The sequence below is a fragment of the Erpetoichthys calabaricus genome, chromosome 11, assembly GCF_900747795.2.
Source record: "Erpetoichthys calabaricus chromosome 11, fErpCal1.3, whole genome shotgun sequence".
Taxonomy (NCBI): Eukaryota; Metazoa; Chordata; class Cladistia; order Polypteriformes; family Polypteridae; genus Erpetoichthys; species Erpetoichthys calabaricus.
Window position 1 is genome coordinate 164560277 of NC_041404.2, and position 17230 is coordinate 164577506.

At 40.9% G+C, this 17230-nt stretch overlaps 1 protein-coding gene across 1 annotated transcript in view; it reads right to left on the bottom strand.

Moving 5' to 3' along the window:
• sdk1a (sidekick cell adhesion molecule 1a) overlaps nucleotides 1-17230 on the bottom strand; it is a 1749737-nt gene that overhangs the window by 656108 nt on the left and 1076399 nt on the right. Inside the window, exon 5 of the mRNA XM_051933783.1 lies at nucleotides 15105-15238. Within this exon, the coding sequence (XP_051789743.1) occupies nucleotides 15105-15238 (134 nt within the window). The remainder of the gene's footprint in view (nucleotides 1-15104; nucleotides 15239-17230) is intronic.

Consider the following 17230-nt stretch of genomic DNA (forward strand, 5'->3'; position numbering starts at 1 on the left):
TCTGATTTTTTCTGGCTTGCCGCGGAGTGCCGGATGTTAGATTAACTTATTCCTGGCAGCAAGCAGATGCACACCACCTTACGAGATAGCCAGTGTTAGCCTCCCCATTCCACACTTACTTCAGCTCTGATTACACGAGCTTGTTTTGTTCACACATAATCTCCCCTACCGAATACAAAACTTCAACCTCCAAGAGACTTTTCAGGCTGTCTTTGCAGCAGCTCTTGATTATTTGCAAGGCTCTTTCAGGGAACAGCTCTTTAGTGATACATCTAATGATAAGGAGCCTCTGCAAGCTTGCCATCTTTTTCCAATTTCATTTTCTGACAATGCATCAACCGGATTATTCTCCCGCAAACCTTCCAACTTGCCTGTCTGTTAATTGAATGACATTAAAATTCTTTTCATCGTTATCTATGTCCTAACTCTTTGGGTCCCACTGTTCACTAATAAGGTTTCAAAAAGCACCCATTTGATGGCTAAATCTGAAGAAATAAGAAATAAAAAGGGAGCTGAAAGATTAGATGTTATCCTTCACATGAAACACAATCCAAGGTAAATCTTTACACCAGTTTACCCGACTAATTGAAAATCTCATTCTCCTTCACACAGTTTAGTTTAATACGCTAAATAAGGCCTCTGTCAAGCCCTAATTGGTAGCATTATCTCTTAACTTTGCTGGGGATTAGTCAAACTGTTTTCTTCTTATTTTTCTGCTTCTTTTTTTTATCTGACAGAGAGCTCCACTGAGGCTTTGGCATTTCTGGATAACCATTTTGTACTGTTAATAAAGAAAAAAGACATATACTTCTTAACCAGCAAATATACAGTACTGGCCAAAGTACAGGCCGGCATTGCCTAGGTATATCTGTAGAATTGTGTTAAGGAAAAAAAAGCAAAGGTCTTTGTGTTTTTTAAATGGTGACCCTGCTGTTATTGCAAACTGTTCCATCTGTCACCCTCACTGCCTCTCTATCAATGTCTCTACCCCTATGAGTTGAGAATTGGATTCCAGAATTATGATAACTCCTTGGTGGGTTGTAATTATGAACACTCTCATGTCTGACTTGCCCTCATAGATCAAGGTGGACAGATTGTGGTGTTTAAATTATGAAGAAAATCCAACAAAATAGGAATTAAACAACAGCCCTCTGATGTTCCTTTGTGATGCGCTGCACATCCACTCTTATTCAAGTGTTACCTGAGACCCCTCTACAAAAGCGTATGATATGCCTTTTTATATTACGGTACACAGAAGTAGCACACAGTGTTGCCCAAGAAAGTAATGTTAAGCTCTGCTCATTTTGTCTGCTAGTCTGGCTTCAGTCTGTCCAGATGTTCCACTTGATCTGAGCCAGCAGATGGCACTGATGTGTAAACTGTAGCACACAGGGTAAAAAAAAAACACTGGGACCCCCAGAATCAAAATTTGGTATTCCAAAGTAGCCTACCTTGTCCGTGTGGTTCTTGTGAACAAATATGCAAAATTTGGTCCAGCACAAAGGTTGTATGATTGTATAAGGAACATACAGATAGACAGACACTCTATATATATACTAGCCGTTCCCTGCGGCTCCACCCGAGTAGTAGTGAAACAGGACAAACTTTAAAAATCAATAAACAAACAGGCATCACTAGATAAACAGAGGCAAGTTACGATCCAAAACACAGAGGGTAGACCGACTCCCCACTCCTGACATCACGCTCCCCCCTCTTCTTGGCCTGCAGCCTCTGTCTTGGATAGCGTGAATATATCACGACTGCAAGCAAACTATGATTCTTAGCGCAATGAGAGAAGTCACACAATCAACCAGAATGTTCAAGCAAATTCTAGGAAAAAACCTGATCTAAATCCGTTAAGTAGTTCTCTCATTCACTAGCTAAGTGGATGTAAGATACGCCCCAAGTCTGGCGCGTGAGTGAGGAGGGCCTCATCCCCCTCCCCTCGAACCACTGCAGGTCACTCGGATTCACACAAATAAATCGGTACTGCAAGCGAACTATGATACTTAGCGCGATGATAGAGGTCACAAAATCAACCGGAATGTTCAAGCAAATTATAGAAAAAAACCCGATCGAAATCCGTTAAGTAGTTCTCTCATAAAAAGCGGGCAGACATACAGATAGACATTGGATTTTATATAGAGAGAGATATATGTGTGTGATACAAATAATACGCTGACCAACCACAAGTGTTACCTCGTAGGTAGCCACCTAATAATCAGATTGCGATTCAGACTTAAAAAATAATATAGATAGATAGATAGATAGATAGATAGATAGATAGATAGATAGATAGATAGATAGATAGATAGATAGATAGATAGATAGATAGATAGATAGATAGATAGATAGATAGATGTAGAACTGAATCTTCAGTAAGTGGTAAGTGGTAAGTAAGTGGTAAGTTAAACTCCCTGAGCTGTCACAGGAAGTATATCCGCTGCTGGGCCATTTATGTAATTGACTCTATATTGGTCTTCCATTCCATGTCTCGTGAGATTATGGATCTCAGAAATGCGTAGGTTTCCACAACTGACACATTAAGTATGGTGAGAGGAAGTAATCTTGTGGGGCTCCAGATTGTATTGACCCCACCAGAGACCATCTACTCAACCTTCCGTCTGTATGCATTTTTATTTCAAAATTCAAACCCGTACAAAAGATGAACTATTCACAGAGTATTTGCTGATGAGTCCAATGATGGCTGTGTCATCCTCATATTTGAGGAGTTTGACAGAGGGGTCCTTTACACAGATAGATAGATAATGTACATACCCCAATATGATTCACTACACTGATTAATTTTACCATATTGTTTATGTTTGCTTGTCAGAGGGAAGAAGGGCAGTCAATTGTTGGGGTGATTGTGGTCTCTGATAATGTTGGTGGTCCTGTTTTGTGAACATTTGCTGCAGAGTTCCTGTGTGGAATTGAGAGATGTCCTAGTGATTTTCTTGGTCGCTCTCACTGCTCTCAGTCCCCATACCAGACAGAGATGCAGGTGGTCAATACACTGTCTATGCTGCCTCTGTACCAAAACGTGTCAAGCTCTTCTCATGAGCCGCAGGACATGCAGTCATTTTTGTTCTTTCTTGACCAATGAGGAAGTGTGTTGGGTCCAGGAGAGATCATTTGTCATATCCACTCTTTGGGACATTGTGCTCCAGCCTAACTCTACAGTGGAGCCGTTGATCGAGTAGTGAAAGATGGTGGCATTGTTCTTCCTAAAGTCAATAGTCATCTCCTTTGTTTAATTGACATTCAGGATCAGGTTATTGTTCTTGCAGCAGTGCACGAGCTGTTTAACTTCCCCACTATAAGCCATCTTATCATCACCACTGATGAGGACTATTATTGTTGTATTGTCCGTTGACTTGATGATGTGGTTTATGTTTACCTGGTGCAACAGTCATGGGTCATCAGGGTGAAGAGTAGAGGACTCAAGACACAACCTTGTGGGACAACAGTGCTTAGCATGTTGATATTTGAGGTATTGTTTCCAACTTGGCCTGACTAGGGTCTTTCTGTTAGCAAGTCTAATATCCAATTGTGGATCAGGGTTTCCAGGCTCAGCAAAGGACGTGTGTCCACAAGGTGCTGAAAGAGAACTGTTTTGGATTTGGAGCTGAAGTTTAGGAATAGCATCAGCAAAAGTGTTTCTTTCACCCTGCTTGCAGACCAGGCTTAGGTGGTATGCAGAGTGTATGGTGTCATTGAAGTGGCAATTAGATGGTGAGCAAACTGGAGGGGATGCAGTATGGGGTAGAGTCTGGATGTTATGTGAGCCTTGACCAGTCTCTCAAAGCACTTAATCATAATGGGAGTGAGTGCTATAGGGTGGCAGTCACTGAAGCACACAGTTTGGGTTGGTCCAATAGAGGTGACTTTGAAACATGATGGAACAACAGTCTGGTTTAGAGAAGTGTTAAAGATGCCAGTGACTACATGTGCTAGTAGGTTGGCCAATTCCTCAAACACACAACCTGGTATGTTGCCTTGCCCTATAACCACACATGGATTGACTCAATGCAGGGTCCTCTGAATGTCCGCTGGATTAAGATGTAGTCATCATGATGAGGGGTGAATTTCCTTGCTGGTGTATCATTGGACACATCAGACCTTCTGAAATAGTTGTTACATTTGTTGAGGAAGTCTATCATTGGCCTTGCAGTAATCTCTAAAGATAGTTCAGTTCCTACCTCTAATGCACAGCGTAAAAGTGAGAAAGTCACTGAACCTGCTCCATGCTCTAACAACATAAAATATCTACAAACAGTTGTAATATAACCTATAAGTTGCCTTGGATCAAGATATCGCCAAATACATCATAATAACTTGATTATAGTTTTAATTCTGGCAAAAGTCGTTTGGGCTGCAGCTTCAGTCGCCAGCTGGCTGCGCTCCTACAGAAACATGTTTGGCAAAGCGCTGCTGCCGCTTTAAATCAAACAGTCCATGATCCGAGAGGCTTCATTAACATTGTGACAGATGATATGACATTTTCAATGTTACAGGCTTGTAGGTTTCATTATTTATGGATTCACGGGTTTTAACAACATTACCGAGTGAAATAGGAAATGCGCCCAGCGACGCTTTCCTTGTGGCACGCACCCGCCCAAGCCTCTTCAGCCCAGACGAGCATAAATCTGCAACTTTCACGGCACCTCATTGAGAAACCAGCGTTACTTCTTTGTTTAAAGCAGATGATGTGAAAAATAAAAAAAATGAGATGAAATTAAATGTCAACATCATCTGAAGCACGGGAGGTTTTTAAGATGGGAAGAAAAACAAGGATTTCTACCCCAACCATTTTTTTTCTCACTTTTTTTGTTTTTTTCCCAGAGCAATCAATCAGGCAGCTCGAGGACATGACAGCTTCGGTTGTGTACTTCATGTGCTAAGTAAAGCACAAAATAGGTAATGTAACACCTACAGATTTTCAAAACTGCACATTCACTCCCGACATCACCAGAAGATGACTTGATAACTTTGATTCACTTTCGCTCAATCATCTCAACACCCTATCAGCTTATTAATTCGTTCATGGGATGAAGGATGAGGAGTGTTTTCTTAAACTTAAGATGCCAGTTTTTAAAGATAAAAAAATAATCCCACCATCATTTAATTCCGCATTTTAAAACCCATCTTGACCAAGAAAACTGTCACACTAGCAAAGGTCAGACATTCCTGTTAGGCATGTCACATGCCCCCTGCAGTACTCCACTGCCATATCCTGCCACTCAGAATATCAGCCACTTGTCCTAAAGCATGTTGGAAGCTGTGCCAAGTAACTGGGATACATGGAATAAATATATGCAGTGTCCATAAAAAGTATTCACCCCTTGGAAGTGTTCATGTTTGAATCAGTGGATTTAATTGAGCTGTTTCACACTGATCAAAGGTAGAACAGATGTCTGAAAAATAGTCTAAATTAACTACAAACAGAAAAAAATTAAATAACTAATCACAAACATATTCACACACCTCACTCACTGCTACTGAAGCCAATTAGTTTTAGAAGTCCCATCATTAGTTCAATGGACGTCACCTGTATGGGGTTTCAGTTGATTGTCATACAAATGCAGTGAAGGTCAATGTCATGGCCTAACCTACACAATGGAAACATCTCCATGAAAATCACAAGTCATGGGCTGGAGACAAGAAAATATTCAAGTTATCCATGGAGTCCAGTTTAATCAATCATTAAGAAATGGGAGAGTATGGCACAGCTAGAAATCTATTAGAGCAGGCTGTGCATGAAAACCGAGTGATCATGCAAGAAGACTAATGAGAGAGGCCACCAAGAGACCTGTGAGAACTCTGAAAAAGTGACAAGCTACAGCGGCTGAGATTATAGACACTGTGCAGACATCAACTTTGGCATGGGTGCTTCAACATTCGCAACTTTATCAGAGAGAATGTCATTCTTAAGAAAAACATACATGAGGTCTTAGAAACAACTGTCCAGAAAGCACATAGGAGACTCAGAAGTTAGCGTGAAGAAGGTTCTATGGTCTGATGAGACCATGTAGTTTCAGACTAAATGTCTCATTTGTTGCAACCAAACACTGCACATAATCGAAAACACACATGAAACATGGTGGTGGCAGCATCTTGCAGTGGGGGTGCTTGTCTGCAGCAGGCCCTGAAAACATGTGAGGGTAAAATGAATGAGGCAAAATACTAGGAAATCCTGGAGGAAAACCTGATTGAGTCTGCAAGAAACCTATGCCTTGGGAGATGATTTGTTTTCCAGCAAGAAAAAAAACCCAAACATAAAGCCAAAGCTACACAGGAATGGTTTCAAAACAGCAGTGTCAAGGTCCTGGAGTGGCCGAGTCAGAGTTCAGATCCCAATCCCACTGAGGATAGGTGGCTGGACTTGAAAGAGGCTCTTAATTCTGGATTACTATGCAACTTGACATAGCTGGAGTGGTCTTGTGTGACGGTGAGGGTTGGCTCCATACTTGTGTTTCCTTCAGGAGCCTCTTGAACCCGCCACCATTGGTAACGCTACCAAGATGAGCCGGGCAAGGAGGAGACATTTACATAGCAAAGGGTAGGGTCATGCCGTGGACCTGTGCCACCAGTTGCACTGAGTTGGTTGAGGCATGGAGCCTTCCTTTGCAACTGGTGGCTTAAGGGGGGAGGTATGTGAAATAGTATGTCCTCAGCTAAGCAGGTGGTCCATTTTTAAGTAAATGCATAATTAAATAGCCAGCTCAATCTCCGTGGGTGGGAGTGCGTGCTCGCATAGCTATGGGAGGTTGGTGAGATGATTGAGACGGAGCACTCCTGCACGTGAGGGTGTGTTCTGTCTTAATTGCTTCATTGGCTTTCTGTAGTTCACGACTGAGGCACTGTGCCCACGGAGGCAAATAAGGGAGACATGGCATGAGTAAGGGGGAGAGAGATCAGAAAGAGAGTAATATAAAAGAAGCACATTTCATATAAATATAAATTATTAAACAGTAAAATCTTCTTCTGTAATTTGCTACCATGGCTATTCGTTTGTCTGTCCAGGATTTTAAATCACCTGTAGCTCGCAAACCGTTTCACCTATTGACTTTAAATCTGGTACACATATAGTACGTCACGTCTACTATCCGCTTTATGGGTGATGATTGTATTACTCTTTTTATCTTTATTTTATATTATTGTAGAATCAACTCCTATCTGCGCACACCAGGGCAGCCGTGGGCGGATGCGTATGGTGTATTCACTCCACGTTATTGTGCATTGCGCTGTCACTGGTATTTTGATAAAAGAATTTGAACAACATATAAGAAGCGTATAAATTATTAAACAGTAAAACATTAACATTTAAGAAGTAAAGTTACATTAAGTACTACTGCAGTGCCTTCAGGTATACCTCATTTTTTGTTTGCCCATTACATGCTTAAATGTATACATTTTTTGGTGCACCTACCCGAGAACACGCGACATATAACCGAGCGTGGGAGAAGCATGGATTTTAAACACGCGTTGAGTTCATCTGCTGGTCTCCCTCGTGAAATAACTGGTAATGTTTGACTAAAATCTACAGCGAGTAAAATGACATTACCTCCTTTTTTTTTTTTTTACGATCTCTGAGATCTTGCTTTTTTCGGTTCAAGGCTTCATAAGCTCTTTTATGTTCCATGGTGTACTTATCCCAAACCATCATCTTTGAATGTTGCAAGACTTTCACCTTGTATGTAGATTGGGGTAATTACATTCATTGCATTCCTAGTCTGACTCACAATCTGATTGTATGGGTGGTTACCTGGCACTGTAGGGTTGCCACCCGTCCTTTAAAATACGGAATCGTGCCGCATTTGAGAATGAAATTGCGCGTCCCATTTTGAATCAATATGGGACGCAATCAATGCAAAGCATCCCACACGCATTTTATGAAGATGCCTCCTTTCCTACTTTTGATTGGGTAATACTTGATGTCATCGTTAGTTTGATTGGTCTTTTTAACTGTCCAGTGAGGAGGGCGGGTCTTTTAAGTAGAGTCTGCAAAGTGTTGGCACTGGGACGTGGCACCCGCTGCAGTATGCGTCCCTTATTTTTTTGTATTAGAAGTGGTAACCCTACCTGGCAGGTAACACTTATGTTTGGTCATGAAGTCGTCTAAAATCCGCCACGTGCCCTCTTTTAATTGTGAGAAGCAGATATATATAGCCAAATTCTTGCGCTTCGTTGCGGCGAAGTACTGCTTTTAATTTTTTAAGAAGAAAATAAAACCTTTTTAAACGGATTGAAAATATACCAATAACAATTTGATAAGGATCTTTTTTTTTGTGAACCTCGCTTTTCACAGCTGTCGCGCTACGGCGTGTGTTTCGTTTATTTGACAGTATGTAGATCGTGGTAATTACATTCATGGCATTCGTTTTCTGAATCACAATCTGACTGTATGGATGGTTACCTGCCAGGTTACGCTTGTGGTTGGTCAGGAAGTCGCCTTACATCCGCCACGTGCCCTCTTTCTGTTCCCAGAAGCTGATCATGGAATGGTTTTAATAGTTTACTTTCAAATAATGCAAAGAGTATGCAACACGTGTTTCTCCCTAATTTTGGGCTCATCAGGCATACACACTCACTGCATCCCCTCTCGGGAATCGAATCTCTATCGTCAGCGCCAGAGTTGAAGCCCCTAACGTTGCGGTCAGCAAGTCGGCTAACATCCGCCATGTGCCGTCTTTCAGTTGCGAGAAGCAGATCATAGAATGGTTGAAACTGTTGCCCCTAACGTTGCGCTACGGCGTGTGGTTCGTTTATACCTCGTGTCTTCTCATTAAACTTTTATCTCGCGAATATGTTATTGCAATCCGCAGCGGGAGCGTTTCTATAAACTTAATTTAAACTTACGTTTTACACCGTGCTTTGTTTCCCTTATGAACATGCTTGTATGCTTCACTCGCTCGCTTCTTATTGTTTCGCTCCCTTCTCAATTGTTTAATGAATTTTTTGTTCTTCGCTGTTTGCGGCTCCTCCTTCATTTATCCCTACTGCATTCACAGTCTTTTCACGTGATTATGTGGGAGGCGTGATGACGTGACATTCAACTCCTCCTCCCACGGCCATCGAGCTGCCGTCCATTACAGTATATTGTGAAAAAAGAGGTTCCAGTTATGACCATTACGCGTTGAATTTCGAAATGAAACCTGCTTAACTTTTGTAAATAAGCTGTAAGGAATCAGCCTGCCAAATTTCAGCCTTCCACCTACACGGGAAGTTGCAGAATTAGTGATGAGTCAGTCAGTCAGTCAGTCAGTGAGTCAGTGAGGGCTTTGCCTTTTATTAATTACTAGCAAAATACCCGCGCTTCGCAGCGGAGAAGTAGTGTGTTAAAGAGGTTATGAAAAAGTAAAGGAAACATTTTAAAAATAACGTAACATGATTGTCAATGTAATTGTGTTGTCATTGTTATGAGTGTTGCTGTGTTTTATATATATAAAATATACACACACACATATAAACATATATATACATATACACATATATATACATATCTACATATATATATATATATATATATATATATATATATATACATATACACATCGACATATCAACATATATATATACACATATATACACACACACACGCTTTATGGGTGATGATTGTTTTACTGTTTTTATCTTTATTTTATTTTATTGTAGAATCAACTCCTATCTGCGCACAGCAGGGCAGCCGTGGGCGGATGGGTATGGTGTATTCACTCCATGTTATCGTGCATTGCGCTGTCAGTGGTATTTTGATAAAAGAATTTGAACAACATATAAGAAGCGTATAAATTATTAAACAGTAAAACATTAACATTTAAGAAGTAAAGTTACATTAAGTACTACTGCAGTTCCTTCGGGTATACCTCATTTTTTGTTTGCCCATTACATGCTTAAATGTATACATTTTTTGGTGCACCTACCCGAGAACACGCGACATATAACCGAGCGTGGGAGAAGCATGGATTTTAAACACGCGTTGAGTTCATCTGCTGGTCTCCCTCGTGGAATAACTGGTAATGTTTGACTAAAATCTACAGCGAGTAAAACGACATTACCTCCTATTTTTTTTTTTACGATCTCTGAGATCTTGCTTTTTTCGGTTCAAGGCTTCATAAGCTCTTTTATGTTGTATGGTGTACTTATCCCAAACCATCATCTTTGAATGTTGCAAGACTTTCGCCTTGTATGTAGATCGGGGTAATTACATTCATTGCATTCCTAGTCTGAATCACAATCTGATTGTATGGGTGGTTACCTGGCACTGTAGGGTTGCCACCCGTCCTTTAAAATACGGAATCGTGCCGCGTTTGAGAATGAAATTGCGCGTCCCGTTTTGAATCAATACTGGACTGGATTTATCCCGTATTTTTTTTATCATTTTTTTTTTAAAGCAGTGTCTCATGCAAATCATCCCACACGCATTTTATGAAGATGCCTCCTTTCCTACTTTTGATTGGGTAATACTTGATGTCATCGTTAGTTTGATTGGTGTTTTTAACTGTCCAGTGAGGAGGGCGTGTGTTTTAAGTAGAGTCTGCAAAGTGTTGGCACTGAGATGTGGCGTCAGCGCCATAGTTGAAGCCCCTAACGTTGCGGTCAGCAAGTCAGCTAACATCCGCCATGTGCCGTCTTTCAGTTGCGAGAAGCAGATCATAGAATGGTTGAAACTGTTGCCCCTAACGTTGCGCCACGGCGTGTGGTTCATTTATACCTCGTGTCTTCTCATTAAACTTTTATCTCGCGAATATGTTATTGCAATCCGCAGCGGGAGCGTTTCTATAAACTTAATTTAAACTTACGTTTTACACCGTGCTTTGTTTCCCTTATGAACATGCTTGTATGCTTAACTCGCTCCGTTCTCAATTGTTTAATTAATTTTTTGCTCTTCGCTGTTTGCGGCTGTTCCTCCATTTCCCCCTACTTCGTTCTTTTATCTCGCGAATATGTTATTGCAATCCTTAACGGGAGCGTTTCAATAAACTGATTGAAAATAGTTTAGCATTTACCTTTTTAGTAAAAGGCGAGCTTTTAAGCCTGAGAAATCACCACGTAAATGCACACGTTTAATTGGACATGTGTTAATATGTATGGTTACACAGTATTAAAAGACAGTGAACAACGTCAGTTACCTTTGTTCCCGCGTTTGATAAAAGGTGAGCTTTTAAGCCTGAGAAATCACCCCGTAAATGCACACGTTTAATTGCACGTGTTAATATGTATGCTTACACAGTATTAAAAGACAGTCAAAAATTAACGTCATTTACCTTCGTTCCCGCGTGTGACTCGTGCTGTAAATGTCTTCCTTGTTTTTAGTTCACGTGATTACATAGGAGGCGTGATGACGCGATACGTGACTCCGCCTCCTCCATTACAGTGTATGGACAAAAAATATGTTCCAGTTATGACCATTACGCTTTGAATTTCGAAATGAAACCTGCCTAACTTTTGTAAGTAAGCTGTAAGGAATGAGCCTGCCAAATTTCAGTCTTCCACCTACACGGGAAGTTGGAGAATTAGTGATGAGTGAGTCAGTCAGTCAGTCAGTCAGTCAGTGAGGGCTTTGCCTTTTATTATTATAGATAGTATAGATTAAATTTGATATTAAAGAGACTTTCTGTTGATACATGTCAAAAAAAGCCAAATTAAATCTACTGTGGGTCAACATTGTATAATGATGAAATGTACGCATTTCTAAAGAGCATTTCATTTCAAGGTTGAAACCTTACCGCTGTCACCACACATGCATTGAGAAAGCTGTATAGCCAACCCAAATAAAATTGTAACAGAAGTGCAGATAAATATTGAAATGCCTTTGTGTTTCCATCCATGAGTGGTCCAGATTTATCCACACAAGGACATCTGGGTAATTGTCTGCTGTCAACACTTTACAGCCAGGCTCCAGTCCTGAATCAAGCTTGAGGCCTCCTTCCGTACACTAGCATGTGTAATGCCATGTATTGTCTGGTCACTAGAACATGTCACTAGTCCTGTTTTTTCCCTCTGGTGGATCTCACTCATTAGCACTTTTTCTCAAATGTTTTAACTAAAATTGAAGAAGACCACCACTGAGCAGTTGGTGGGATCTGCCAGCTAAAGTGGAGTACAGTGGAATGCAGGCAAAGTGGCAGTGGAAGAGAATTCACCTTGCAACACACTGTACATAGTAATCTGAACTACCCGTGGTTCACTGCGGTAAGCTTCCTTTGCACACATATTAACAGAACTTTGATTTGGGAGGAACTCTGGATGACAGCACATTTAATACAAATATAATGCCTTCAGAAAGTATTCAAGCACCTTCACTTTCTTTACATTTTGCTGTGTTGCAGCCTTGTGCTAAAATCATTTACATTCATTTTTTTCCCTCCTCAAGCAACACTCAGTACAGCAGAATGACAAAGTGAAAACAGGATTTTACAAATTTTTGCTAATTTATTAAAAGTAAAAAGCTGAAATATCACGTTGACACAAGTATTCAGACTCTATATGCAGTACTTAGTTGAAGCACCAGTCTGAAGTCTTCTTGAGTAGCTTCACACACTTGAATTTGGAGATTTTCTGCCATTCTTCTCTGTAGATCCCCTCAAGACCGCCCTGTTAGGTTGGGTGGAGACCATCAGTGGACGGCTATTTTCAAGTCCCTCCAGAGATATTTGACTGGATTTTAGTCCCAGCTCTGGCTGAGCAACTTAAGAAAATTCCCAGAGTTCTCCCTATGTTGTATGTGCTCTGTGACTAGGGCCACTGTCCTGTCAGGAGGAGAACTTTTCATCTAGTCTGAGGTCTCAGCTCTCCCTCAACCCTGTTTAGTCTCCCAGTCCCTGCTGCTGAAAAATACAAAGCCTGGACCACCACGCTGCACTGTTGGAATTGTACAGAACAGAAGATGAGCAGCGCCTGGTTTCCCCTAGACATGCCCTTAGTCTTGGTTTCATCAGACCAGAGAATCTTGTTTCTCACAGTCTGAGAGACCTTTGTGCAAACTCTGTGTCTTGGACTGATGAGAAGCTTCTGTTTGGCCATGCTGTCATAAAGCTTATATTGGTGGAGTGTTCCGCCGATGTTTGTCCTTCTGAACCTTTCTCCTACCTCTGCACAGATTCTTTGGAGCTCAGCCAGAGTGACCATTGGGTTCTTGATCACGACTCTTAACAAGGTCCTTCTGCCATTAATTCTTTGTTTGGTCCGGCAGCGGTAGCAAAAGTCAAGGTTGTTCCAAACTTCTTCAACATAATCCTGTCTCTGGACTCTATGGGTAATTCCTTTGACTTCATGGATTGCTTTTTGCTCTGATACACATTGACATCTGTGGGATAGGACATTCTGTAGAAATGTGTAGCCCTCCCCAGATCTTTGCCTCGATATAATCCTGTCTCAGCAGGCGATTCCTTCGATCTCATGGCTTGCTTTTTGCTCTGATACACATTGTCAACTGTTGGACCTTCTACAGACGAGTGTGTGCCTTTCCTAATAATGTGCAATCAATTGAACTGACAACATGTGGTCTCCCAACAAGGTGTAGAAACATCTCAGTGATAATCAACAGAATGGGATGTACCTCAAGCAAAGTTCAAGTGTTACAGCAAAGGGTGTAAATACTTGTCTCAATGTGACATTTCAGCTTTTAATTTTTAAGACATCTGCAAAAATGTGCAAAATCCTGTTTTGTTTGGTCATTCTGGTGTTGAGTGTTGCTAGATCTTGTCCAAAAATGAAATGATTTTAGCACAAGGCTGCAACATAGCAAAATGTGAAGACAATGAAGGGGTCTGAATACTTTCTGAAGGTGCTGTCGATGTTCATTTAGAGTCAGAGTGATGGTAGAGTGTGTGACACGCTTGGTGCTGAATGTGGGTCTTATTTGAATATATTCCTTCTGACACATTCCCGGGAAGTGCCCATGGGCTGAAGAGTTCTTCCGTGTTTACTTGGGCACTGTTGGCAATAAGTGCCAGGGGAGGGTGTTAGTGTTAAATATGGCTCCCATGGATTTATAAATTCAGTGCATATGGCTCAAAATGAATGCACTCTGATTTGGATTAAGCAGATTTGTCAACAGGCATGCAGATATAAAAAAAAATGTAGCAATGGACTGAACACTGTATGGGTTTGTAAGAGAGCACCATTAATGATACAACCTGCAAAGAAAATAGCAGCGTTTGTACAGATCATTAAAGTAAACACAGTACACAAAATGAAAGGAGTCAAGACTGTCAGACACTAGGCGTTCTGTTTTCATCAGAACAGCACTTAAACGTTTTGAGTTTAAACAAAGCTGAATCCTGGCAGCACAACATCATTCCTTCATTCCCCAAGCAGCTAAGTGAAAGGGATGGTCCTACTTCCAAATATGCGTTATTATCCTTTCTTTAGTAATGGAATAAAATAGAGCAGCGACAAATTTTGTAAAATATGAGCTCTCAAGTGCAGCATTTTGAAGCACGGCTCGTTCTTTGTGATGTTCCAGGCATGTCATGGCTTCTCTGAAAAGCACAACCTTTTAACAGAAATAAGAAATGGGGATTAAGCTGAAACTTTACGGAAGAAAAGAAGGGAGATTACAGTTTGCATAAATGGATACTCGTAGCGTCGTCTGGCAAATTTAAATAGCTCGACCGCCCTGGGGTGGTTTATTTGTTAGCAGACAGCACACTTTCAATCCGTCTTGATAAAATGTGCAGAAGTGAGGGAGATGCAACTCTCCCTTTTGGAGTCAGGATCTCCCATTGGCTTATTTGCTGCTCCTGTGCCTTTGTGCTAATGAAACTGTGCACCATTGAGGGGCAAAAACCTGACGCCAAGCAATCATTTGGCCTGCCTGAGCTCGAGCTGCAGTAACTTTGTAAATCACCACAGGGTTTCACTAAGAGGAGATGTGTGAACATAAAGTTTACAGCCATTGTGGCCTATTGATTAAATTAATTATAAAGCCTCTTTTTCAAGGCGAATCGGCTCACTTTGTAATCCGGGCTAAATCATTTCATCGACTACTGCTCACACTTTGACAGAACATTTCTACTTTAAAAGCATAGGATATGATTCTTCCCTATGTAAAGGTGCTCAATGAAATAAAGCTCAATTGCGGCTTTGCCTTTACTTACTCGCCACGCTCAGATAGATGGATGGACTTGTCTTGTTCTCGCCATTCTTCTCGTTGACTGCTTGCACAAAATATCTCCCAGCATCAGAGACAGTTGTTGACAGCACCACCAACTGATTGTCCAGGGTTATTGCTCTGCAGGAAAATAAAAAAAGAAGGAAGAATTTCTGTGAGCCTTTTGGGCCACAAGTGTCTGGAAAAGCGGAGATGAAGACGTCATCTACCCAGAGAACAGGCGAGCTGGGCTGATTCCAAAACTCTAACAGCACAACAGGTTCAGGAAAGGAAGGAAACATCAAAGAGTCATCATAGGCCATTAAACTAAAAAACATAAAGCATTAGAACAATTTAGACGATTACAGACCAAGAAAAGCTCACTAATCCTATTCAACTAATTGCCCTAAAGGAACACCAAGTTGAGTTTTGAAGGTCCTTAAAGTCCTACTCACTACCACATTGCTTGGTAATTTATTCCATACATCTATGGTCTTTGGTCAAACTCAGCTCTTCTCTGAGTGGAGCACACACTTGTAACTTTTAGAAAGCTTCACACTCACGAGTTGCAGCTTCCCAGACCTCCGTGGCTCTTTAAGAAACTCATTTTTGTCCTGGATCGTTTCTTGGTTGGGGTCTGGATTGTCTGATGTCTGCCTGTTACGTGAGGACTTTATGTGGATTTATGGCCATCCTGTAAGAAAGGAGCGCTCTCGAACCCGTCCACCCGTCTTCACCATTTCCAGAACTACTGGTAGGACTATCTTTACATTCCCTTTCAACGTGTGGATCTCTGGACTATTTACCTTCATCTTTACATTACACCTGTTCTTTATTCTTTATTGCTGTTTTATTTCTGGTGGCTTTTTGTCTCTGTGAGTTTGTGAGGGTCGGGCCAAGGCTGGGTGTGACCCTGGAATCTCCACTTAAAAAATAAATAAATCACCATCTCTTCGACAGTGTGAATCTTAGCAGCAACGGACCGCTACAAAATGTTTGACATATTAGTATTATAAAAAACGTTGACAGAATATTTCATATTATACACAATATTATGTGTAAAATCCAAATCCTTTAAGTTAATGTTTTTGGTAAATGTACCTTATTTTGCTTAGTTTTGAAGTTGAATATAATGAAGCTTTAACACAGCTAATGAAAGTTTCCGTTTAACCCTCTATAAGTTAAAATTAATGGAATATTCTTAATTTTAGCTCTGTGTGACAATACAGTAGACCTTAGACTGAAGTTAGAGAGCTAGAAAGAGACACCCGAGTGTTGGTCAGATAAGCATTGAGGGCATGTAGTTTTCTGACCACTCACATGTTTGTGATGCGCCATCTGTTGGAATGATGGACACACAGATTCACAAACACTCACAACACTTGTCCTTCTATAATTTAGAGATGCATTATAAATATCATTACAGCAGATGGTGCACTGCAAATGTAAATGCTGAGGTCAACGAGGATTATTTCAATTTCAATCCATCTCAGACATGTAGCACAACAAGTTAAGAATAAATAGAATTACGTTAAATATAATCAAACTGTTTGCTTTATTCCTATTGGTTTCAAAGTCACTCGGGCTGAGTTTTCACAGCAAATTTGCCACATTTTAGGTTAATTACACTAGTAGAATAATCAATATTATTTTAAAGTACTTAACAACTCATCCAAAAATAAAATTCTCCATTTTTTTCTTGACTGTGATAAATGAGGAGTATCTACCCGGGCACCAAGTGGCAGGACTTTTAAAGGATTTTTCAATTCCTGTCTTAGGCAACATGAGATAAGACGGGCAAGTAGTGCGAAAGCTTCGATTACAGGAGATCTCCCTGCACATTACTAGAACTGGGCCTCCTGAGCACGGCTGGACCTTCACTCCAAGAACCTGCAGGCAGATCACCAAAGCACCCCGTTAATCAAACTGCCGCCACGTGCCAGCGTGCTGCTGCCTGCCCCTCTTAAAGACATCAGCAGCTGTTTGACACAGCTGTTTGTTGAGATGGCTCTGGCACACTAGATCGTCTTTTCAAATGCAACTTGTCCAAGGTTGTTTTAGACATTAAGTTGCTTTACTTTTGGGAAGAACTAATGCAGATTTAGACCTGCTGTTGTTATTCTGTTTATCTGA